The sequence below is a fragment of the Sorex fumeus genome, unplaced genomic scaffold, assembly GCF_029834395.1.
Source record: "Sorex fumeus unplaced genomic scaffold, SorFum_2.1 ptg000265l, whole genome shotgun sequence".
NCBI classification, from domain to species: domain Eukaryota; kingdom Metazoa; phylum Chordata; class Mammalia; order Eulipotyphla; family Soricidae; genus Sorex; species Sorex fumeus.
Window position 1 is genome coordinate 11417728 of NW_026606322.1, and position 26174 is coordinate 11443901.

At 40.0% G+C, this 26174-nt stretch overlaps 1 protein-coding gene across 1 annotated transcript; it reads right to left on the bottom strand.

Annotated features, from left to right (window-relative positions):
• Nucleotides 1-1473: 1473 nt before the first annotated feature.
• On the bottom strand, nt 1474-25615 carry SLC35A5 (solute carrier family 35 member A5). Its single transcript, XM_056109256.1, has 7 exons — nt 25513-25615; nt 24566-24715; nt 20877-20975; nt 18965-19098; nt 16590-16657; nt 5402-6182; nt 1474-3327 (listed from the first exon to the last, which is right to left on the bottom strand). Exons 2-7 carry the CDS (start codon nt 24693-24695, stop codon nt 3259-3261), a joined length of 1281 nt encoding a protein of 426 aa, XP_055965231.1. The 5' UTR covers nt 24696-24715; nt 25513-25615; the 3' UTR covers nt 1474-3258.
• Between the last annotated feature and the right edge of the window lie 559 nt (nt 25616-26174).

A 26174-nucleotide genomic window follows, 5' to 3' on the forward strand; every position in this document is an offset into this window, starting at 1 on the left:
TACCATATCTGTATGGGACTGTTAGGGACCTGAGTTGATAAACCACAGCAGGATTAAGTGCATTACTAGTAATGTCAGCAGATTTCCATTGTAACGGCAGAGATGGGATGGTTTTTAAAGCACAAAATAGTAAGTGAGGGCAGAAACTCTGTAAGTTGGTAAGAGCCTCTATTATCGAGGCAAAACATGATCTAAATTAATACTTGAAAATGTGTTGGTTGAATGGTTTTATAATTTATAAACTTGCTTTGGTTTTCATATTTAAATTTAGAACAGAAGTTTCTATTTCATGGTTTGTAGGTATTTAAGAGCAAAGCAAAAAAAAAATGTAACACAAATTCGTGAAAATTTTTTTCCTTTGGACGACTACTCAGTATACAACTTCAGAAAGTAGGGAACCACTGTTGCCTTTGAATTGGACTTTCTCTACCTCCTTCTCTACACTGGAATGAAAGTGTTAATGAAATAATTCAGTACATAAATTGGGATAAGTGTCAAGAAGGACCTGGGTTATGTTTGGTCAGGCCTTGTGCAGAAGACTAAAAGAGTTCCGTCAGTGTTCATGGTTTAGTCTCACTCACAAACAGGGACTCCACATGTGAAGTCGGAGGGTAGAAGACCTCGTTATAAACAAAGTTACTCTGCACTTAGATCTTGGAAACTCATGGTAGCAGGATGCAGCTGGCCAACAATTTGGAATCTTGGGCCTAAGTGATCTTTCTATAGCAAACAGCCACATCCTCCTGCTGCTTCTGATGGGCAGATGAGGTTTGGTTCTGGTACAAATAACAGAGCTGAAACCAGGTCACTGCAGGCTTTACTTGTGGTCCAACCAAAAGGTTATTCAGAAACAGAGTCTGTGCATTAGTTGTGGGTTCTATCTGCTTAGAAAAGAATCTAAAAATAAGAAGGGACATAAGAAACAACTTAAACTTCTATAAAATATTGATGCTCACAAAATCGTTCGTTAGCCACATCTGAATTTCACATTTTGGTTTCAGCTATTCATCTGTTTCTGTCACGATTAACACAAGTGAACCGTACAATGGGCAACAGATACTTTAGGAAAGGAGGGTAAAAGATATGTGGCTGTAAATAAGAATATAAATAGCAAGTGAAATTTGCTATTTAATAAATTCTGTAGGCTACACACTTGCAAGTGATACTGTTGTAATCGTATCTGTCTCAAAAGATTTTTTTATACTCTGTATTTTCTAAAATGAAGTCCTTTTATACTTGATTTCCCTGATTGTTAAAATTGCTATAATGATGTAACACCTTTCTGTTTCACAACACATTGATAGAAATGACTGTAAGTGGAAGAGTTTTGCTATTTTCATAATTTAAGGCCTACTGAAAGAGAAAGTTTTAAAAACTGTCTGGCAGATTTTGAAATGAAAAGTATTTGCATCCCTTCTCACACAAGAGTGATTCAGAAACAAGATATAGGTTTAATCATCATTTTATTTATAATTTTTACCAAATCTTACCAGTCACAATATTCTGGATATTACAGATATATTACATAAATACTATCAGCTTACGTGGATCTGATAAAAATTAAAGAAAAGGAGAAATGTACTGACTGCATGAGAACGACACCTTAAAGCTCACATTTACAGAGTTCTGATCTGTAAACACAGGTGAAAGCCAGCTCTGACCCTCTTTTCTCATTTTGCAAATTATCACCACACTTTTCTATTCATAGTCAACTGGTTGGCTACCAGCAAAAAGGGCCTGAAAAGTACCAACATGATACACATGGTCATCTTATGAGGGGTGGAGTGGAGGGAGGGAAACCGGGGACATTGGTGGTAGGAAACGTACACTGGTGAGAGGATGGTGTTAGAAACCCATTCATGAACAATGTTGTAACTCATGGTGATCCAATGAATTATATACCAAACAACTGGTATGTGACATATTACTATAAAGTGCTTTACTTATTACTGGCCTTCTGTATACAGAATACTATTTCGTGAAAGTCATTTGTGCCCCAGTTGACCCTTCAGAAGAAAATCAGGCATTTGTCTTGCTGACAGTCTGGTATAGTTCTGAAGTCAGTGTCCAGATAGGACGAAATATATGTAACGATCATCAATAAAATGAAATGGCTCTATTCACTTTTCAAAATATAATAACTAAGACTAATGAGGTCAAATTGAAGAGGAAAAAGTCCCCCTATGGCTTAAGAGATTTGAAAATACAAGTAACAGCCAGGCAATACAGGGGTTAAGGCAATGGCTTTGCATGTAGCCAACCCCGGCTCAATTCCCAGCACCACAAATGATCCCCTAAGCACTGCCAGGAGTAAGCTCTGACCACTGCTGGTTGTGGTTTACTAGTCCAAATAATGAAAATTGAAAAAATAAAGTGTTAACTGGGTTGATTTAGAACCAATTTTCACCAACAATGAAATTTATTTGTGTGAAAAAATATCAAAAGGTAATTTTATAAATCAAGTTCCCTATGAATACCAAAAATTAAGATTCCAAGAATTTGCTTATGAAAAATGTTTTTGCAAAAAATTTTAGCAGATTATTTTACAAAACCTCAAATCAATATTATAAAGCAGATTATTCACACCTATCAACTAAATATTTTAGAGTTTTATTATGTTTTAATCATAAATTGAGTTTTTTTTTCTCTTTTTGGGTCACACCCGGCAATGCTCAGGGGTTACTCCTAGTTCATGCACTCGGAATTACTTCTGGCGGTGCTCGGAGGACCATATGGGATGCTGGGAATCAAACCCGGGTCGACCACAAGCAAGGCAAATGCCCTACCCACTGTGCTATCACTCCAGCCCTCATAAATTGAGCACATTTAGAGCCTTAAAATTCAAGGGGCAAATGGTATGACATTTACAAAGGTAAAAAAGGGAACATTTTAGCATGCAGAGCAAAAGCACATAAGCATGAATACTGGCAAACTGCTATTTGTATCTTGTAGGGTACGTGACTATTTCAAGCTTCATGGTAGAAAACAAATAACTTGCAAGCATATCCTGTCCATGCATCGAATAACAATTTATGAAAGCAATCTCCATACTATTAGTTCCTACTGTCAGAGTCTTAAGAACTTTTTAGTCATTAGGTACTCTAAGTCCTGAATGAAGCATTAGGGAGGAGTTAGCCATAAACAGAGAATATCATGCATCAGGAATGTTCTTGGTTTAACAGAATGAAAAGTTAAACATTCTACATGCTGAAAATATGAAGATAAGGTTTGTGAGAACTGCCAACTATTTGGTACCAATTAGAAAGCATCTTCATCTGACTCAATATCACTCTTGGATTTGGTAAGTCTTTCCAGTTCCTCTCCATCCTAGAAGGAAACATGAAATCACTGATGAACTAAAGGAAAACTAAATGTAACATTTTGAATAACTAGGGAGAAAATTCAAAAATCACAATTTACTTATTAAACTATAAACTTAATGTGTTTAACCGATCCTTTGAGAGTTAATTTTTTATATATGAGATAATGAAAAATTGAAGCACCTCAGTAACTGATTTTCAAAGCAACATGAGCAAAGTAAAGAGCACCCCCTGCTGGTCTAAACGGGTACTTTAATCTTTATTTTTTTAAAACTAAGATTTTTAATCGAAACTGATTAAGCTAGGTATAAACTGTTTTATATATATATATACATATATATATGCATATATATATATATTAGTATAAACTAGGTATAAAGTAGGTCTTTTAATCTAAACTAATTTTTTTCTAAACCTACAATGTGGGGCAAGTATTGTAAGATAACTGAAAAAGAACATAAGATGCCTGAATCTAGACCCTAAAGTTAGGACACCAGGGACCCACGTTTCTAGTATTTTTCATCTTAATCTACTATATTATCACGTCAGGAGCGTTACCATTGAAGGGCCTTCAGCCAAGAACCACTAATATGTGATAAAGGTAAAGGTAAAGGCCCTCCCGTTGATCGTCGATTTGCTCAAGCGGGCCCAGTAACGTCTCCATTGGAGACTTTGTTGTTACTGTGTCTGGCATATCGAATACTCTCGGTAGCTTGCCGGGCTCTCCGAGAGGGGCGGAGGAATCGAACTCGGGTCGGCCATGTTGGCCGCTTGTAAGGAGAACGCCCTACCGGCTGTGCTATCGCTCCAGCGATAGATGTGATAGATTTCATAATACATTAAATGGAATAAGCAATAATTTTCTTTCTTTTTTCATATATATGTATTTTATTTATTTGTTGAATCACAGTGAGAACAGTAACGAAGCCTTTCAGTTCAAGTCTCGGTTGGTCATACAATGATCAAACACCTGTCCCTTCACCAGTGCACATTTTCCACCACCAAGAACACCAGTACACCCACCCTCCCACCCACCCACCCACCCCCACCTGTGTGGCAGATTTCCTCTTTACTCTCTCTCTCTACTTTGATCACATTCAATATTAAGACAAAAGACCCACCATTGTTATTTCGAATTTTCCCCAACATTCAGACCTGCCACAAAGACATCATTAGAAAATTTGCTTTCTAATGTTGATTATGAAGTGCATATGATGTTGTGTGGCCACAATAGCGGCCACGCGAATTTGGAATGCTAATATTTTAGTAATAAACCTAGAGGGATTACTGCCAGAAGCCCCTGGGTTCCGAGATTGGTATGTGTGCCTCTGGGTTCATGGTCGGTCAGAAGCCGGAGGAGGCATTTGAGGGTGGCAACCCGGAGCATTGTCATGGCGGGGAGCAGGGAATGAGCAATAATTTTCCCAGTAAAAGATTCATCGGGTGAAATATTTGGTGTGGTCAATAAAACAATAAACTTAAATTTTATATATGAGTCTCTTTCATCTTTCATTTAAATATACAGCTAAATCATTACTCGAAAGAATCTCTAAAAGATCATTCATTATTGATTTGGTAATAACATGATAAGCAACCCCTTCTAAAATGATTAGAAAAAAACAATAGAACAAAGGCTTAAATATTTCATAGAATTTTTTTAACTTGCATAACTTCTTTTGGAAATGTTCTTAAACAAAATCCTCCTGTCAACTGTTTGTATACAGAGAAAGGATTCATGGTACTTATTTTTTAGTAGGAATTACTTACGTAGAAGATCTGCTTTTCTTAGGAATATGAGATTTATTTCCCCAACCATGGTGGAGTATACAAGGAAACAGATTAAGTACCAGATATCAAGGGTGCAGTATGAATTCTTTCTTACCTCTCTTGAATATAGATAGCCTCTCTGTATCTTTATTCTTAAATTAAGGAGACTCGTATCTATCCCTGGCATATATATGGAGTCTAAGGACTATTCACTGAATGATTTTTCAAGTCAAAGAGCTACAGCCTTTAATAAATTAGGATTTACTTGTCCTTTAGAGGAAAATAGGCAAAAAGCAGTATCTTCATAAACTTACCCCACTGGAGCGTTCCCAAAGACGGTCACTTAAATCTCGAATCCTCTCTTGCTTAGGTGCATATTCCAAATCTTGAATCTTGCTGGCATTATAAATAAATATGGAAAGAAGAACTGATGGGGCTTCTAAGAAAAAATCCAGGGAGGGTCTGAAATCAAAGACTAGAACAGACACTGTGGTGATGATGACAGTGGTAATCTGGGCCATCAACACATGGAACATATTATCCAGAAACTTTAGAATGAAAGCCACCGAGAGGCCCTGGAATGCAGTTACAAATATAAGGGCTACTGAAAACGCATTGTGGCCGTAAAAGAATCCGCAGTTCTTAATCTGATCCCGGTTACTGCTCTGAAGGCCCAGAGTCAGCCCATTAAAAAGAACGCCGAAGAAATAGAGTTTGCTGTTCTGTATGAAGATGCTTTCACTGAGCTGGCTCCCTTCCTTCAGTATCTTCTCACTATAGATGTTGGCCATTGAAGAAATAAAACACTGAACAATAATAAGAACATGGCCCAGACCAAGGCGAATGTGACTGAAAACCCTGGCTGTGGAGTTCCACCTAGCTTCAGAGAAAGTCCACTCCTTTGCTGTGCAATTGTCTTTGCTGGGACACTCACTCTGGTAAATAAGGCAGGAATTGGAGGGGCTGAATAAGGCATCGTGGTGAAATCCATGTCCTGCCAGGTTATGCTGTGAAGTTTTAGTCCCAGTAGTGAGGGCCACAATAGATAAAAACAGAACCAGGAGGGAAGCCCACTGTATCCAGGTCAGATGCCTCCTGTGGAAAGATGAAAAGCAACATTTTAATGCTGTTTCCTCCCAACGCCACTACTTTATTATGCTACACAGAAAGCTTAAGACGCAGGTGAGTATTTGTTGAGTAAGGGTTACCGTCGTGATTCGTGAAGGTTAACTACCTTAAGCCCTTTCTGTCATCTTCTTCATTGTAGACTGATTTACTTTTCAATTTTAGGCACTTTGATGTACAATAATACTGTTACCAGTAGGATTTCATGCTTAAGATGTCCCAGTGCCACACATTCCACCAGTGTCTGCTGCTTTTTTCCACTGTCCCAGCATCCTACGCCTCCACTCTACCTCCTGAGTTGATAACCTTTTTTTTTCTGTTTGGTCACACCCAGTGATACACAGGGGTTACTCCTGGATCTGCACTCAGGAATTACTCCTGGCGGTACTTGGGGGATCATATGGGATGCTGGGAATCGAACACGGGTCTGCTGCATGCAAGGCAAATGCTCTACCCACTATTGCTATCGCTCCAGCCCCTGTTGATAAATTCTATCCTGCTCCAAAATAAGTTTATGCAGGGACTCCCAGGCTTAATTTGAGGAACTAGAAATAATGTGATGAGCTTCAGAATTCTACAGATATTCGAAGCACTCACCAGATTATCTACATAGGAGATTTCCTGACTCTCCCCACATTCCCCAGAACCTTAAAGTATCCCCAACTCTTCAAATGCATACACAATGAAAAAAAATATTTACAGAGGAAGCTAACTCCCAGATCAGTGGCCTTATTATCATAAAGTTTTATACAGTTAACATTTAGAAGGCAAGGCAAAAACACAGTGAGTATTTCAGCTAATATAGTCCTCAAAGTGCTTTAAGTATTTAGTCTGCCCAGCAGAAAGCTTATGAAATACAGCCATTATGCCTTATCATTCTTTTTGCAGATTCATTTAGTTTCACAGACATTTCACTAAACAGCAACTATATATGAAACACCCTGGGTAGGTAAAGATGACCTGATCTCCATCCTAAGGATCATTCTTTAATAGAGAAAAAGTCATGAATCTAAATGATGATGACAGAATATGTGACGAATGACACATGAAACAAGTGGGATTCCCTGAAAAGAAAAGAACACTTATCTCTAAAAGGAATCAGCAATGCTTTAATGAGGAAATGACATCTGAGCGGAAAGATAAAAAATCAAATTGAAATTTAAGATGTGAAAAGATTATTAATGATATACCCAGGCAATAAAAAATGTACCAGGATGACTAAGGAAAGAAGGTGGCGATCACTGGAGAGAATAAAACCTTTAAGTTATATCAGCCACATGAAGAGGGACACCAAGAAAAGAGAATAACATAAGTATAGACAGAGTGTAAAGCAGCAGATGAGAACCAGAAGTTTTAAGAATTTTTGCGTCATTATATTTATTGAGCACATACCATGCTTAAGGAAAATGCTGTTTTTTTTTTTTTTTTTTTTATTGAATCACTGTGAGGCAAATCCTATTTTAAATGATGAACCTGTTTAGAACTACGGCTCTTGAGGTTAAGTGGGCATGTATTTATGAAATTTCAGAAAGAGATTTTCTATTTTTTTTTTTTTTTGGTCTATGTTGTTTTGGGGCCACACCTATGTGTGCTCAGGGCTTACTCCTAGCTCTGCACTGAGCATCTCTCCTGGTGTGGCTCAGGGGACCAGATGAGGTGCCAGGAATCAAACCTGGATTAGCCATGTGCAAGGTAAGCACCCTACCCACTGCACTATCTCTCCAGTCATTGAGCTATGGTTTTGTATGTCTTCCTCTAGACCCACACTCCTAAGATATAATTCAGTTATATGTACATGTATATGTGCATATATATACACATATATAAAACACATGTGCATAAATCAGATACACATACGTGTGTCTTATGCATGTATATTTAATTTCATCAATGCTTTACAGAACTTCATGTATTGAAACTGTCAAAATGCACTAGATAGCAGTATGTTATTAAGTATTCCTGTGTGTATGCTTTCAAATAACCAGATCTGATACTAGTCTATGCTAGGATATGAATCATGTAAAATTCTGAAGGCACAGATGGTACATATGAAGTGACATAAAACAAATTAAATGGAAACATGAAAGAAACGAAAAAAGGGCATCCTATTTTATTAAGAATTAGACTCAACTGGTAGATTTTTTTTTTCTCTTTTTGGGTCACACCCGGCTTTGCACAGGGGTTACTTCTGGCTCATGCACTCAGGAATTACTCTTGGCGGTGCTCAGGGGACCATAAGGGATGCTGGGAATCGAACCCAGGTCTGCCGCGTGCAAGGCAAACGTCCTTCCCGCTGTGCTATCACTCCAGCCCCTGAACTGGTAGATTTTCAGCAAAGAAAATAATGCTTAATGAATTTACCCTGAAGATCTACGTTCTTTCAAATGATGCCTTATAAGGACCCGAGAAGTACAGAAGTTAAGGGGCTTGCCTTGCATACTGCTGACCTAGGTTCAGATCCCCAGTACCACAAATGATTCCTTGAAGTACTTGCAAGAGTGACCTAAGTATAGAGCCAGGAGCAAACCCTGAGCGTTGCTGGGTGTGGCAACCCCACAAAAAAACAAAAATCAAAATGATGACTTATAAAACAAGACGAGTTTGTTCCTCAGTTTAGTCAATACAGCATTAGCTGAGGTAACCGCTCTCTACTGTCCCAATAAAACTAATGCTCTGCTCTGAAGGCTGAGGGTCTTGGCTTCAAATGAACTGCTTGCGGTCACTGCACTTTTGCATGTTCTCGCCAGGTGACCTCGTTATGTGATGATAGATTTTAATTTCATTTTCATTTCATTTCATCATCCTGTTAATCGTCGATTGCCTCGAGCAGGCCCCAGTAACGTCTCTTTAATCCTAGCCCTGAGATTATATTCAGGGCTCTTTAGGAGAATGAGACCCATCATTGTTACTGGTATTTGGCATATTTGGTAGGCCACGGGGAGTTTGCCAGACTCTGCCCTGTGGGCAGGCTACATTCGACAGCCTGCAAGTTTGTCCAAAGTAGGAATGAGATAATAAGATGTCGCGCGGCCGCGAATGCGGCCGGGCGGTTCCGGGATCTGGATTTTATAGTCTCTGAGTCTTGGCCGCTGATGGGATTACACGGCGCCAGGGGGCCAGGTGGTGGGTGTGACCCCCGCCTACTGGAATTTGGAGGATCTGGGTGGAAGATGCTCGACTCCAATTCGAGTAGGGTTGGAGGTCTCGGCCCCGGAACCCGCGTGGCTTTGTCCCTCTGCCAGTACCTTCAGGTGTGCGGAGAGTGGTCTCAGCATGGTGGTGGCTGGTCCTGGAGGTCTCCGGCTGCCGTAGCCCTGGCCGGGGCGGGGAGGAAAGCTCAACCCGCTCCCCTCCAAGGGACTCCCGGGAAGGAACACCGAGGCGCGGGGGCAGAGACTGCACTGCTCTCGTCCGGGATCTGGATTTTATAGTCTCTGAGTCTTGGCCGCTGATGGGATTACACGGCGCCAGGGGGCCAGGTGGTGGGTGTGACCCCCGCCTACTGGAATTTGGAGGATCTGGGTGGAAGATGCTCGACTCCAATTCGAGTAGGCTTGGAGGTCTCGGCCCCGGAACCCGCGTGGCTTTGTCCCTCTGCCAGTACCTTCAGGTGTGCGGAGAGTGGTCTCAGCATGGTGGTGGCTGGTCCTGGAGGTCTCCGGCTGCCGTAGCCCTGGCCGGGGCGGGGAGGAAAGCTCAACCCGCTCCCCTCCAAGGGACTCCGGGAAGGAACACCGAGGCGCGGGGGCAGAGACTTTATTTTAATGATTACATAAAATGATAAGCTATGAGTAAAATGAAAGTGTTGCTATCTTTATGGAAACAAAGATAAATGTTTGGAAACTTAAAGGAAAATCACTCACAAGATCAAAAGTGCTTGGGCTGGAAAAAGTACAGAAGGCAGGCCCCTGCGCTTGCCAGGAACGATCTCTAAGCGCAGAGCCAGGAGTAAGCCCTGAGCACTGCTGAGTAGCCACAGAATAAGATAAAAACTATCTTCAAAATAGGTACAGTGAGTTAATTTAATGATTAGGGAATGAATAAGATGAATTTCTAGGGGCTGCCCACCATCCCTGAGCCCCTTCCTGTTTGTCCCCAATGCTGCTCCCAGTTTTCATCCTCTCCCAGGTCAGTGAACACTTGAACCCGGGACTCCACCTCCCCAGCGCACACGCTCCAGGCGTCCTCTGGGACCCTGGGCCGCCCATCATCCCTGAGCCCCTTCCTGTTCGTCCCCAATGCTGCAACTGGTTTTCATCCTCTCCCAGGTCAGTGAACACTTGAACCCAGGACTCCGTCTCCCCTGCGCACACACCTCAGGCGTCCTCTGGGACCCTGGGCCGCCCACCATCCCTGAGGCCCTCCTGTTCATCCACAACGCTGCGCCTCGTTTTCATCCTCTCCCAGGTCTGTACCCCCCACACTCACCAGGTACCCACAGTGGGCGGGGCCTCTACAGAAGTGGGCATGGCCTATTTTTGGGCCTGCAGACTCTCACCTGGACGCAGGTAAATTATCCAGACCCAGCAATCTCGTTTAACATCTCAGTCTCCATACAACCACCACAACATGAAGAAACAACGCAAATACCCAGGACGAGGAGAGGACAATGAAAAGAGTCCAGAAGCTTCAACAGGTATTACCCACATAAGGGAACTCTATGATAAAGAATTCAGATATGAAGTAATGAAGCTGTTCAATGAACTCAAAGAAACAGTGACACAGATATCCAGTAAATTAAAGGAGGACATGAAAGAAACAATCGAGAAAATACAGGAAAAAATGAGAGCAGAAATTGGAAATCTACACACAGAAATGTCACGAACAAAGGATTCGGTAGATGAAATAAAAAACTCAGAGTGTGTCCTCAACAACAGAATGGTTATAGCTGAAGACAGAATCAATGAGCTGGAAGATGAGCTGCAGAAAGCCTACAGACAACAACAAAGGCAAGAGACCTCAAAATAGCTCTAGAGCGAATCAGAGTCCTAGGGGCTGATTGAAGAGGAACAACATTAGAATCATTGGAGTACCAGAAGGTCAGGAAAATAATCCCAGTGAAAAAACCATGGTTAAAGAAATCATTGCTGAAAAGTTCTCAGAGCTGCACAATGCAGGCATCCAGATTCAAGGCGCCCAAATCTGGTCACCTATAAGAGACCCTAACAAAAACACTCCAAGACATATCATAGTTAGAATGATGGATGCCACGGGTAGAGACACAATACTGCAAGCAGCAAGGTCACAGAAGGAAATCACATACAAAAGAGCACCCCTTAGACTCACAGCAGACCTATCAGAGAAAACCCTCCAAGCCCAAAGGCAATGACGGGATATAGCGAAAAAACTCACTGAAATGCAGGCTTCACCAAGAATACTTTAAATACTTTATCCGGCTAAACTCTCACTCAAACTCGAAGGAACTATACACTATTTTGTGGATAAACAACAGCTTACAAACTTCATAGACTAAAATCCAAACCTAAAAGAAGGAATAAAGAAGTTACTGTAAGACATGACAACCCCCTAGAAGCAGAACAAATCATTACAGGAAGATGACACAAAACCCCATAACAATAATTTCTCTCAACATCAATGGTCTAAATTCACCAATTAAGAGACAGGATGGCAAAATGGATTCAGAAACAGAACCCAAATTCTACTGCCTATAAGAAATATATCTGAACAATCAGAACAAACACAGACTCAAAGTCAAAGGATGGAAAACAAACCCTGCAAGCAAACAACCCCCTCAAAAAAGCTGGAGTGCCCTTACTAGTATCGGACAACGAAGATTTCAGGTTGAAAAAGATTAGAAGAAACAGTGAAGGCCATTTTTTATTAACCAAGGGATATGTACAGCAGGAAGAAATCACACTCCTAAACGTATACGCACCCAATGAGGACCAGTCAAATACCTACAAAAACTGCTAACAGACCTTAAGAACATTGCAAGCAACACAATAGTAGTTGGAGACCTCAACTCCACCTTATCACCCCTGGAAAGATCAAGAAGACTGAAACTCAGCAAGGAAATAATGGCTCTGAAGGAAGAAATAGAAGACAGAGGGCTCAGAGATTTATACAGAACTTTATACCCCCCCCCAAATAGAGAATTACACATTCTTTTCCAGAACATATTCCAGAATAAAAAAATGTGTTGGGCCACAAAGCACACCTCAACCGAATCAGGAAATTCAAAAAATCATCAGAGATTACTCTGAAAGTCTGTACGTCATAAAACAAGAGAACCTAGAAGAAACGGATAAATTCCTGCATTCCTATAATCTCCCAAGACTGAATCAGAAGATCCAGAATACCTGAATAGTTCTATAAATATCAAGGAAATTGAAACTGTAATCAAAAGTCTTCCCAAAAACAAAAGCCCAGGTCCAGATGGATTCATTAGTGAATTTTTCCAAATATTTAAAGTGGACCTATTGCTAGGTCTTCTCAAGCTTTTCCAGGAAACTGAAGAAACAGAAGCTCTCCCAAGCAGTTTCTATGAAGCTCAAATCTCTCTAACACCAAAAGGAAACAAAGACACCACAAGAAAAGAAAACTACAAGCCAATATCCCTGATGAACACAGATGCGAAGATTCTCAACAAAATACTAGCAAACAGAATTCAATAACTCATCAAAAAGATCATACACCATGACCGAGTGGGATTCATCCCAGGGATGCAAGAATGGTTTAACATTCACAAAAATATCAACATAATCCATCATATCAACAAAAGATAAAAACCATACGATCATATCAATAGATGCAGAGAACGCATTTGACAAGATTCAGCACTTGTTTATGATGAAAATGGGTATAGAGGGGACTTTTCTTAATGTAGTCTAAGCCATCTACCACAAGCCTATGACAAGTGTCATCCTCAATGGGGAAAAACTGAGAGCCTTCCCCCTAAGATCAGGGACGAGACAAGGATGTCCATTCTCTCCACTGCTGTTCAATATAATACTGGAAGTACTTGCAATAGTGGTTAGGCAAGAAAAAGATATTAAAGGCATTCAGGTAGGAAAGGAAGAAATCAAGTTCTCGTTATTCGCAGATGATATGATTCTATACTTAGAGAACCCTAAAACCTCTACCAAGAAACTCCTAGAAACAACAGACTCATATAGTAAAACTATAGGCTATAAAATCAATGCCCAAAAGTCCATGGCTTTCCTATACGCAAACAGTGAAAGAGAAGAACATGTTTTTGACATAAAAAAAAATCCCGTTCACAACTGTGCCCCAGAAATTCGAGTACCTAGGAATCAGCTTAACTAAAGACGTAAAAGACCTGTACAAAGAAAACTACAAAATACTATTTTAGGAAATAAAAGAGGACATGAGGAAATGGAAAGACACCCCTAGTCATGATAACATTGTCAAAATGGCAATACTCCCCAAAGCATTGTATAAGTTCAATGCGATCCCTAGAAGGATACCCATGACATTCTTCAAAGAAATGGAGCAAACACTCCTGAAATTCATATGGAACAATAAGCTCCCATGAACAGCTAAAGTAATTCTTAGGAAAAAAAAATGGGAAGAATCAACCTCCCCAACCTCAACTCTACTACAAAGCAGTAATAATTAAAACAGCACGGTACTGGAAAAAAGGCAGAGCTGCAATCAAGGGAACAGGGTTGAATATACTGACATCTCCCCCCAAACATATGATCATCTAATCTTTGATAAGGGAGCAAGAAAAGTGAAGTGGAGCAAGGAAAGCCTTTTTTTTTTTTTTTTTGCTTTTTGGGTCATACCTGGCGATGCACAGGGGTTACCCCTGGTTCTGCACTCAGGAATTACCCCTGACGGTGCTCAGGGGACCATATGGGATGCTGGGAATCAAACCCGGGTTGGCTGCATGCAAGGCAAATGCCCTACCCGCGGTGCTATAGCTTCAGCCCCAAGGAAAGCCTCTTTAATAAATTATGCTAGCAAAACAGGACAGCTACATGCAAAAAAGTGGGCTCAGATCTCTACCTAACACCATATACAAAAGTAAGATAAAAATGGATTAAAGACCTCAACAGCAGACCCGAATCCATAAGGTACACTGATGACAAGACTGGAAAAACCCTCCACAACATTGAGGCTAATGGTATCTTCAAAGATGACACACCACTGACCAAGCAAGTAAAAAAAAGAGATAATAAATGAGACTATCTTAAACTAAGAAGCTTCTGCACCTCAAAAGAAATGGTCACGGTCACGGTCCTCCTGTTGTTCATCTATTTGCTTGAGTGGGCCCAGTAACGTCTCCATCATGAGACTTCTTGTTACTGTGTTTGGCGTATCAAATATGTCACGGGTAGCTTGCCAGACTTTGCTGTGCGGGCGAGATACTCTCGGTAGCTTGCCGGGCTCTCCAAGAGGGACGGAGGAATCAAACTCGGGTCGGCATATTGGCTGCATGCAAGGAAAACGCCCTACTGCTGTGCTATCGCTCCAGCCTCCAAAAGAAACAGTGACCAAAATAAAAAGACAGTCTACAGAATGGGAAAGGATATTCACCCAATACCCATCCGATAAGGTGTTGATATCAAGGATTTACAAAGCACTGGTTGAACTCATGAGAAGAAAACATCCAACACCATCAAAAAATGGGGCGATGAAATGAACAGAAACTTTCTCAAAGAACAAATCCAAATGGCAAAAAGCCACATGAGAAAATGCTCTACATCACTAATCATCAGGGAGATGCAGATCAAAACAACAATGAGATATTATCTCACACCACAGAGACTGGCCCACACTCTTTTTGTGTTTTTGTTTTGGGTGCATACCCAGTGTACTTACAGGTTCCTGCCTCTGCACTCAGTGCATCACTCCTGGCGGGACTCAAAGGACTAGATGTGGTGCTGGGCTTTGAACTAAGGGTCAGCAGCATGCATGACAAGCACCCTACCTACGTATTATCTCTTTGACCTCCTCTAGGATATTTTTAAAAGATTACTACATGCTAGAAGGGAACCAATTAGTTTATAACATGTTTGATTATTTGTTACTTGAGCTTTGAATTGCAAAACTTTGATGGAAGATAATGGACTCTAATCAACATAATTAATAAGAATAATAGTTTTTCAAAATGCTGTCACCAGTCTTTCCATTTTCAGGGGTCTTTTAAAAAAACTTTTTTTAATGTCTTCCTTCATCTTTTTGAATTCCTCTAAATTTTCTCATAGAAATATTTTTTTGGTTTTGATGTAAGAATTTCAAATACACAGATTTATCTCACATTAGTAAATATTTTCAGTAGGTACTACTGCAAAACATATGTCCTAACTCAAGGATAGCATGGACTCTGAGGTCCTTAACGCATTTATTACCTAGTAATGATGATAATAATAAAGCAGCACTGTAGCACTGTCAAGTGTGGCGGTATAGCTCAGTGGAAGAGTATTTGACTATAATAATAAAGTAAAAAAAAAATTAAATACTTTATTAAATAAAGTAAAATGTGTTATGGTTGGGGTTTTTTTTCACATTTATTTCCTCTTCTTAATTTCTTGTTTCTTGGTGTGCACCAAGAGTACGCTAAAATTTCTTTTGCAACATGTTCTTCATTTTATCTAGGAATTTTGAAAATACTTGCAACCAGAAAGATTGCTATTCCAAAAACCTATCAATCTTTAAAATTAACATGAAAGTCACTTTGAAAAATTAAAAGTTAATTTCTGAGAAAATTCTGTGAAGGAGAAAAATATGGTTCTGGTGTATTTGTACTGAAAGGTATAGTTATTTAATATTTAAGACAAAAGACAATTTATATTCTGGCAAACAAATGTTGCCTCATAGATAAATACACATATATCTGCATAAAAATAATTTTAAAGAAAATTCTTATAAATTAATTTTTTTTTCATTTTTAGTCTTATTTTATGTTTTTTTTCTGTTTATTCCAACTTTTTTTTTTATTAGTGAAACACCATGAGGTAGAGTTGTAGACTTACAAACTTTTGTGCTTGGGTTTCAGTTATACAATGCTCGAGTACCCATCCCTCCACCAGTGCCCATTCTCCACCACCAATGATCCCAGTAGCCCTCCTATCCCCCGCCACCCCGCCCCACCTTTGTGGCCTTTTGCTAAATTTTGAAAACGTGGTACTAAAAATTAAAATACTAATGTATAACTCAATTATGCTTTTAAGATGCTAAGAAAACATTCGTGTATCAAATTGCCAAGGATCAAACAGGTCGGCACTGGAACTGCGATACAGATGGGTCAAACAACCTGTCTAAAACACAGAGCCAATTAGCAGCAAAATCTTGGTCTTGGATTCAAAAGGTTCAGTGCTTTGGGTATACCACCTGAATAAAGGCAGTGTCGTTTTTAGATATGGTAATTCTTTCGAGCAAGTTACTTACTTCAGCACTATCCTGAATAGAAGAGCTGTTGTTATTATGCCAAAATTTGAGAAGATAACAGCCATGGCCTAGAAAGAAAGAGAATATAGAGTGACAATCCAAAGCTAGTACTGACCTCAGAAACTTCCCAGCTTGGTGGTTTGCCTTGGTTAAAAAAAATTTAGTCAAAAATGAGAGAGTATTAAGGAAGCGATTTTACTAACGGATTCAATTCCTTTTCAGTTGCTTGTTAAATTCATATAGATGCAATCCAATTACTATATACAGACCTGAAAATATTTTGAAATTCAGCATATGCCTGTGTTAAGTCATCTATAGGTGAAGATCTGGAATCCTATGTATGAACTCTAAAGGTTTAGTTCTAGGAATAAGATTATCATGCTTATTAAGTGTTCTTTTTCAAGCTCTCAAGGTGCTTTATTAATTTTGCATACTGCTTCTACTGAGAGAAGATAGGTACTGTTAGGTCCACTTACACATTAAGGAAATTGAGACACAGATTTTTAAATATCTTTTCTACTCTAAGAATTGAATCAATTTTCCCACTTCAACTGAGTGACAATATCAAACAAATTTGACAATTCTTTCACTCACATTCTAAATATTTAGATACATGTCAATGTTTATGAAAGTTGTTTTTCAGTCCCTCAAGCACCATACTGTGAGTAGCCAGAATACCAAAAGGTGTGTTCCCCAAACCAAAACAAGAACAGAAGAGCAAAAACAACAAAGCTAGAATAATTCCAAGAATATAACACCTTCTTCCAATTAAGTTTTTATGGGAGTCAAAATTTTACAGGATTTTTCAATGTTCTCTGTGGACAAATGTTGTGAACCTCTAGAAGAGTGAAGGAATGGACAATACTAAGTGGCCACGGGAGTGAGGAAGTGGTAGCCCTGGTCAAAAACAGTAAAGGCTGTGCAAATGCTCATCACTCACCAGCCTGGTTGGTCTGATGAGCTTCGAAAACTCCACTGAGGAAAAAACAAAAAATACAAACATCTGAGCTCTTCGTGTCCAAACTGTCATGCTATCTCTGTTGGATTCTTTTCAATTAGACTTAGACACAGCAAATACTGAATATGCCATGTGACTTATTTTGTAATATCTGCAGTTGGACACAATCAGGAAGGAAGAGCTAAGCAAGAAGCTGGACAAGAAATTAAAAAATGCAATTATTCTTTCATATTGGGGATGTAGGGAAGGTTTGTCTTTTGAAATAATTCTGCTGGAAACAAATAAAATATAAGCAATATGTACTCAATGTGAACTGGGCATAGAAATTTTCGGACCTGAGAAAACAAAGTGGATGTAATAAATCAGTAGAGGTAACATTCTAGGTACTATTGCTAGGGATCACGGTGCTGAACGTTCAGGTGGTTACCTGGCCTATAGTCCTGATTTTAAGTTGGCCTGGTATCATTTTATGAACAGGCAACTAAAATTTAAAACAGCTGGGACTTACTCAGTCACATGGTTTCAAAGCATGGTAAAGGATCAAACTTTTTTTTTTCTATTGCAGAGTTCAATTCACACCTCCTTTTCACCTATTCTAAAACCCAAAATTTGAGAAAATGTACAGACACAATGGAGTACCATGAAAAAAGCAGAGCACAAATTTTAATCCTGATAATTAATGGCTCTCTACGGGATGCAGGAGAGCTGAAAAATAACACTAATATACCAGTTATAATTAGCACTTAGAGGTTGGGAGGTTACAAACTCTATCGTTTTTCTAGAAGCTATTGGTTAAATGCTAAGATTAACAGAAAAATAAAATACAAGCTATTTTAAAGCATGTGTGAAAAAGAGAGGGGGACACTGAATACAAAATTTTCTCGTTAATCTTGGAAGTCTGCTGGGAGGTACTTGATGTTATTATTAGATGTTTGTGACCATAGGATGGCTCAGGAAAAAAGTAGGCAGACATTAAAGTTCTACATAACGAGATGGCTCAAGATCAATTTCTCAATGAGTTCTACCCATCCTGTCGCCTATCCTGGGTGGTCAATACAGTATAGTATCTTTAACAGGGTGAATGTCTGTCTGCCAACAGATTGCTAATTCGGTGTTCAGTAGATTCTGGACAAACAATCAGGGAGGACAACGAGAAACTAACAACAAAGCAAAAGAACCTGATTAGTTCTGTGACACATCTCTCTGCATTTTCCCAGTGTGATTTTCTTTTTAAAATTTATTTTAAATTTAATTAAATTTTTGAGAGGTCTCTCAAGAAGTGCTTAGGGGGCGTGGGACCACTCTGAATGATACTTGGCAAATCGAGATAGGCCAAATTTTATCGTGCTACGAGTCTCTGACCCCTGAACTATTCCCCCAGACCTCTTAATATTTTTTTTCTCTGATATTTACTTACTGGCTGAAGATAGGAAAGGACGTAGAAGACAATTAAATTATCCAGGAAATAAAGGAAGGCAGGAATGGACCACTTCATGAAATTAGAGAACTCTTTCCCTGAAGCCCATTTCAATCTTCTGCTTTTATGATCTCCTAAAGACAGAAATCCAGCAATCAATGGCATTAGTGAGAATACCCAGACTTAGAGAAAGCAAACTATATTTGATTACTAAATTTTTAAGAGACTTTATAAATGTGTTTCCGTAAGTGCCTCTTAGTTTTTAGAAATCAAAGATATGGCATTTCGTTACTTTCTTTAATCCACACCATGACCCATCACTGACAATACTTGTAGAAAAAATAATTTCTTAATTCTGGTAAGAATATTTAGAAATATCATTTCAAGCTATTCAGAATTCACTAACTGTTTTCGTTAATATTATGAGATCCAAAAGCAAAGGGAGAATACACAAGTGAAAATAAGTAGGAAAAAACTAATCTGGAATTTACGTTGGAACTTTTCCCGTGCCCTGGGAATCTGGAAAGAGATACTAGGTAAAAATTTATACATATAGAAGTAGAGAAACTAATAGTTTCTAGTGAGTTTCAGACTTATGAGTTAGTATCCTTTTTCAGGTTTAAAAAAACTTAGGGAAGTACTATAAACACACAGTATACACTAAAATGATAAAATTGGAATTAAGCATTAAAACAATTCATGGATTTTGTGATTTAAAAAACATATTTCCTGTTATCTGGTGCAGTCTTTGAAGAAAATAGTATGGAAAACTCTCAAAAAAAATTAATATAGAACCCCACATGACCCAGCAATTCCAATACTTGGCAACACCAAAACATCAATCTGAAAAGAGATGTGCAAACTCATGTTCACTACAGTGCTGTTTACAATAGCCATGATATGAAAACAACCCAACACTCAATGATAGGTGATGGATAAAAATGTGTGGTATAAACACACAATGGAATACTACTCAGCTTTGAGAAGAAACACATTCTTGCCTACTGCTAAAACTTAAATGGAATTACAGGAGATTATGCTAAGCACAATTACAGGGAAGACACATGCTGCAAGATCTAATTCATGTGCGGTATATAAACAAAGCCAACCTCCTGGACTTGGACTATTCAAATGTATCAATATAAACACTGCAACCCAGTTATCTCACCTATGATAAATTACATTAAAAGAAAAGCGTATTCCATTAACTAGAATCTTAGCATAGGCTGAACACTTCAATTATAAAAATCATTTTCCTGGTCCTGGGCGAGTGTTTTAACACTCTAACAGGGCACAAAGGCTCAGTATAAGTTGGAACTGAGATGGAAAATTATGAGTCACAAACAGCTAGATATTTGAGGAAGAAATAGTATCCCTTTTTTGATAAATCATGAAACTGGAACTCGGAGAAATTAAAATAATCTGACCCAGAATAGAGTTTGTCTCTGAAGACACTATGCTGACTCAACTGTACGAAATGGGAACTGCTCTTGCAACATACTACATAGCAAGTCAAATAGCAGTGATTTTGAAAATCTAGAACCTGAATAAAAATTATCTGCCTGTGTTACCCACCGCAAGAGGAAGAGTAATGGACAGAATGTCAGAAGTTTGAATTAAGAGTTCAGGCTCTATCCTCATTGCCAGCACTGGGGAATATTTTCTTTTTTGATTGTTTTTTTGGCCACACTGAGCAGTACTTAGTTTTACTCCTGTCTCTGTGCTCAGGGATCACTCCTGGAGAATACCTTCTTTGTCAGTCTATTTCTCCACTAGCAAGCCATGATGATCATTCTGCCATCTTAGTGTTCCCACATCTAAATTAATGGGTTAGGCTACATGATATAAAATGATCCTTCCAAATTTAAATGTTGGGGCTCAATCAGTATTAACAAGTACCATTTCAACTCACCTCTCTTTATAACCCAGAATGACACAAGTACACAGAAAACTAGTTTTACCAGTTCTGAGCACACGTTGACAGTAGTTGGAAGATAATCATATTTGTTTTCTGAAACATAACAGAAATGGTTTTTAATGATTAATTTTATTCCAAATAATGCTCACACAGTTAATAACTTACAGATATTTTAAAACTTAGAAGCTATATTTTAACACACATATTTAATGTTATCCTGTTGGCTTTGCTCTTTTGGGTTTATTAATTAATTCATCTGGTATTACAGCAGTTCTTATTGTTTTAGCATTTTACTATCCTTGATTCGATAAAATGCCCCTCAAGTTTTTATCCAAGTTGCTGATATGTAGACACTGAGGAGGTTAGGGCTACGGGCAAAGAATGCTCTGTGTTACGGCATGAAATTGCCTTTGAAATTTGTTAGCACTTAGAGCCCAATTCAACAAATACCCATACCCTAGATGAATTACCCTAGACGAGTTACCCTAGATGAATTAATATCCAGTCTACAGTTTTTCTTGTGGGACTTGTTTGCCCTGCTAAAATCAAGATTAAACTTATTGTATGTATGTATGTACGTACATATGTATGTCTTAAGTCACACCCAGTGATGCTCAGGGGTTACTCCTGGTTCTGCACTCAGGAATCACTCTTGGCGGTATGCAGGGAAACCAGGTTTTGAACCAGGATCGGCCGTATGCAAGGTAAATGCCTTACCATCTGCACTATTGTTCCAGCCGAATCATAGTAAACTCTTTTCTGGGATGTTTTCTTAAAGTAATCTTATCTGTTTCATACTATGGCACACATGGCATGCATGGCATACACAGAAAATATTTAGCATTCCAGTAAACATCCATGTATTGGGTTAAAAGCAACAGACAACTGGTCCGTGGTTCTGGCTCTATCTTAAAGAATAAAGAAAATTCTAACTCTGACACATCCAAACCCATTGACAAGTTCAAAAGCTATGTCCCAACTTACAGGTTAATTGAACTAAGAAATGAGGTGTGGCAAGCACGCCTTGATCTACGTTGTAAACTGTCTTTTCTAAATGATTACAAACAACTTACTCTATAATTTGGCAAGGACAAACCAACTTCATCATGTCTTGTTTTAAAATATTCACTTTCTTCCTATTTGAAATGGACTTGTTTCCCTTTATCATTACATTTCATATAAAAACTGGCCAATTGCAGAGGAAAATGTTCACTTGTCATTCTTTCTACCCAGAATACCCTTTTCCTCTATGCCGTGGTTTCCCCTAACCATCTCAAAGTAAGTATAGCCAATTCTTTTTCATCTCTGATAACTGCATTATATCCATATACCTAACAAAATTTTTCACATACTAGCAACGCAATACAAATATCCATTATTTCAAATGTGTATATTTAACCCTTAGAATATGAGTGCTTTAAGGAACCATAATAGTCAGCTTCATATATCTGGACATCAAGAGTGTTCTGCACTAAGCAGGCACTCAATAAATGCTCATCTGAATTTAAATAGTTGCCAGTTAAACTTTCTCCATCAGTGGCCAGGAGCCACCAGCACAGCAGTCAGAGTATTTGCCTAGCATGGATCCAACCTAGGCTGGATTTGTGGCACTACATGGTCCCTGGAGCATTGCTGGGTAGAGAGTCCTGGAGGCTCCCACACTGCTGGGTGTGGCACTAGAGGCCCTCCCACTGCCTGAGTGGTCCGGGTATGCAGGGCTTTTCATTCTCAGACCCTTGGACTGTCCGAAGGTATGGCTGGCCTTGAATTGCTGGTGAACCCTGGACTTTCTGTACGCTTCTCTTCCTGATACTGTGTCAGCCTTCGTGGTCTCCATTCTACCCACTTGACATTCAGCTTTTGGCCCCACCTGGTTTTGATCCCCACTGTGTTCAAATTACATCTCTGAGATCATCCAGTACCTTCTGATTACAGATTCAAAGGATATATTTTAATCATTAATATGACATTGCAATTCTTAGTTTCAAACTTGCTCCTACCTATGAGTCATGTAATTTAATTCTCTCATCTCTGTAATGCCCCTCTTAGTGTCAACATGAAAGCTGAATGCTGTAACATAGGAATTCTGTGTTTGGCTCTTATTTTCTCATTCTGCATACGTCTCTCTGTTCTTAGGGTTAACAGTTTCAATTTAATACTAAAGCATTCAAGTCCATATTCAGCAACATTAACTAAGACAACTATAAGCATTTCCTTCATGTCTGATGTGCAGTGAGCAAAAACAGCTCCTGAACGCAGCTCAAACTATGTAACTCCGAATTCTTACCAACATGCTCCTCCCTTCTACTGTTGCCACTTCAACTGAGAAGCTCATCAGTCAATTCAGTGCTTGTAATCAGAAACCTCTGAACTATCCAATATTTCATCTTCATCCATTTAATACAATAGTTCTTCCTCACTTTGCCCTCTTATTCCTAATCCATAAGTGTATCTTATCTCCCAGAGTCTAGCACCTAGAGAATAATCTCCAGCTCTATAGCATGACATAAAATATTTAATGATGTGATTGTTACTTTCCTCTCTGGCCAAACATTCCTTCTTTCTCTAAAACTTTAAACATTATCTCATGTAACATCCATGTTTTTAATGTATTTATTTTTTGGGTCACACCTGGCAATGCACAGGGGTTACTCCTGGCTCTGCACTCAGGAGTTACTCCTGGAGGTGCTCAGGGGACCATATGGGATGCTGGGAATCGAACTCGGGTCGGCCATGTGCAAGGCAAACGCACTACCCGCTGTGCTATCTCTCCAGCCCCAATGTCTGTACTTTTAAAATAAAGATTCCATAGTAATAATATTCTTTCCTATCTTATGAATATATTGTCACCTTAACGGGAAAATGCCCCTCAATCCCTTTTGGCTCCACATCATCCTTTAGACAGAATATAATCACTTTTTACTTTAAGCTATTTTTGGTACTAATCCTGTATTTTAATGATGTACTTATATGTATCTCCTAATAAACTATGAGTTCTTGAGAAGAAATTTAACATGTTAAGGCCTTTAAGCCTGCTACTCATACTTAGCCTATTGCCTAGTAGATATTTAACGAGTTAGAGACGTAAACACCTCTCTATCTCCAATCAAATATTAAGGGTCACAATATCATGCCTTTATGTCTTCAATAACAAGTGCAAGTTTCCCTATAAAGCTGATAGAAAAATGCTGATCCCAGATGTCTACTGTTTAAATAGAGATACCTTTATCACATATTTACCTAAACTGGTAATCTTACTATCCCATTAATATGGTAGTTAAAATAGTACATCGCAATTGCCCAGTAATCAAATACATCTTCCTACTTATTTTAAAATAACTTATAATTATACAGATTGCTACAGGTTCAGCAATATCGGTCAACATTGCTTGACTGAAGCAACAGTCAAGGTTGTAATAATCTGGTAAAGGCTTGGCTCAAACCTTGTACTTGACTGACTCAAATTTCAGAGCATCAACATTTTTTTTTTCCCTTGCTAAGGAATGAGTATTAAAGCATCCAACTAACTGGCACAATTTAAATAGCATCCAATTTAAGTAGGCACATGAAACAGAGAACTTCAAAGAGTATTACCGTCATTTTGTTCTTATGAAGCCAAAGACAACAGAGATAATGTGTGAGTAGATGAAAGAGCTCTCTACATATTTCAAGTCTCAACTTACCTTCATTGGCTGAGTATTTTACCAGAAGAATGCGACTTGAGCTCAAAGCAATGAATATTATCCCTAACAGCAATGTATACATGGTTGAATTGGAGCAGGACAGAGGATGGCCACAGTGCTTGTTTTCCATTTCGTGGTTTTTTTAATTACCTTAAAAAGAAGATTTTTGTAAGCAACCCACGCAGATAGATAAAGCACTGATTTGCAAAGAAAAAAAAAGAGTATGCATATATAATTCGATTATGGCTAACCCAAAACTACGGCTGTTGGGCAGTTGGCGAATACAAGACAGCCTATGGCTAAATGGAATGAGAGGCAAAATTTGAAGAGGCGGGTCTCTACGGATTTTTTTTTTTTTTTGAAAAGAGGCAGGGCCAGATTTTATGTCCTGGCAAAAGCAACAAAAGAACCACTGATATTTAGCACTGCAGAATTCTTAGAAGAAATCTTTTCACTTTGTCCTCTGCAACTGTGATGCAGAAGATAATTTCTGATCTGTATTTCTCTTCTCCTAGCAGTCCCCCACCACAGGAAAAGCTAACTGGGAAATTTTGAAGAACGATCAAGATGAAACTATCTGAACCCCCACCGAGGCCTTTTCATAAATCGCCGTTGGAAATGTGAAGGACCCTGAAAGCCAATAGACTCAATGTCCCTGTTCTGGAACCCCGAGCACACTAAACTCTCAGGCCGGGTAGATAAATCGCCCAAAGCCCCATCATCGTCCCAGTGCAGGGAAGATGCTGGGAGGTGCTGTTAAAATGGGCTTGGAAAGCCAGCACCCAGTGTCCTAGCGGGCGCAATCCCACACTGGAGGCTCCCTGCCCCGGGGGTGCCCTTCCAGCATCTGGGAAAGCCCCCGCGGCGCACATGCGCAGTGCGGCTCCCATCCGGCGCGCCCACCCCTCGTACGCGCACGCGCAACTCTGCCCGCTGGGCGCGGTTACCTCGGTCCCGGAGAAGCGCGTCTAGCGGCGGAGCGCACATATTAAAGACTGGACACACAGGAACTGTTTAGCGCTGCTAGGGCCCAGAAGCGGGGAGCCCACGGCGGGCGGGGAAGAGAGAAAAGCCTCTGCGGTGGCGCCTCCAATTCCGGAACCCAAAGCCCAGTAACGTGACAGACCAAAAAAAAAAAAAAAAAAAAAAAAGCGGAGCTCGGTCCCATTGCGCAGGCGCGCGCCGTCTTCCGCTTCCGGAGGGAGGAGAGAGAGGCGGTGCCGCCCCGCCCCGCCGGCCTTTCTCGCGTCACGTGGCGGGAGAGGCCCGGGTCACGTGAGGCCCAGGTGGTCGCGGCGCTACGGCGAGAGAGTGGGCGAAGGAAGGGGGAAGCCGGAAGGGGGTGCACGTTAAGCCAGGGGAATCGGCGAGGGGGGGGGCGGAAGGCAGCTCACGGGGAGGCGAGGGGCACGCGCGCGCTCGCTTCTCCCACCCACCCCCACCCCCACCCAACTCGCGTCGCGCCGCGGCTGCCTTCCTCGGCGGCCAGGTGACAGCTGGGCCCGGCCGGTCGCGCGCGCGCGCGCCGCCGGCCTCCCCTCCCGTCCCGTCCCGTCCCCTCCCTTCCCCTCCCCCGCGTCCCGTCCGCGCCGTCGCGTCCCGTCGGGTG

Coding starts and splice junctions, on each gene's coding strand:
- SLC35A5 (XM_056109256.1), bottom strand. CDS start 24,695: ATGGAAAACAAGCACTGTGGCCATCCTCTGTCCTGCTCCAATTCAACC. Junction 20,976..24,565: donor AAAATACTCAGCCAATGAAG/GTAAGTTGAGAC, acceptor GTTATGTTTCAG/AAAACAAATATGATTATCTT. Junction 19,099..20,876: donor ATTCTGGGTTATAAAGAGAG/GTGAGTTGAAAT, acceptor TTCTGTCTTTAG/GAGATCATAAAAGCAGAAGA.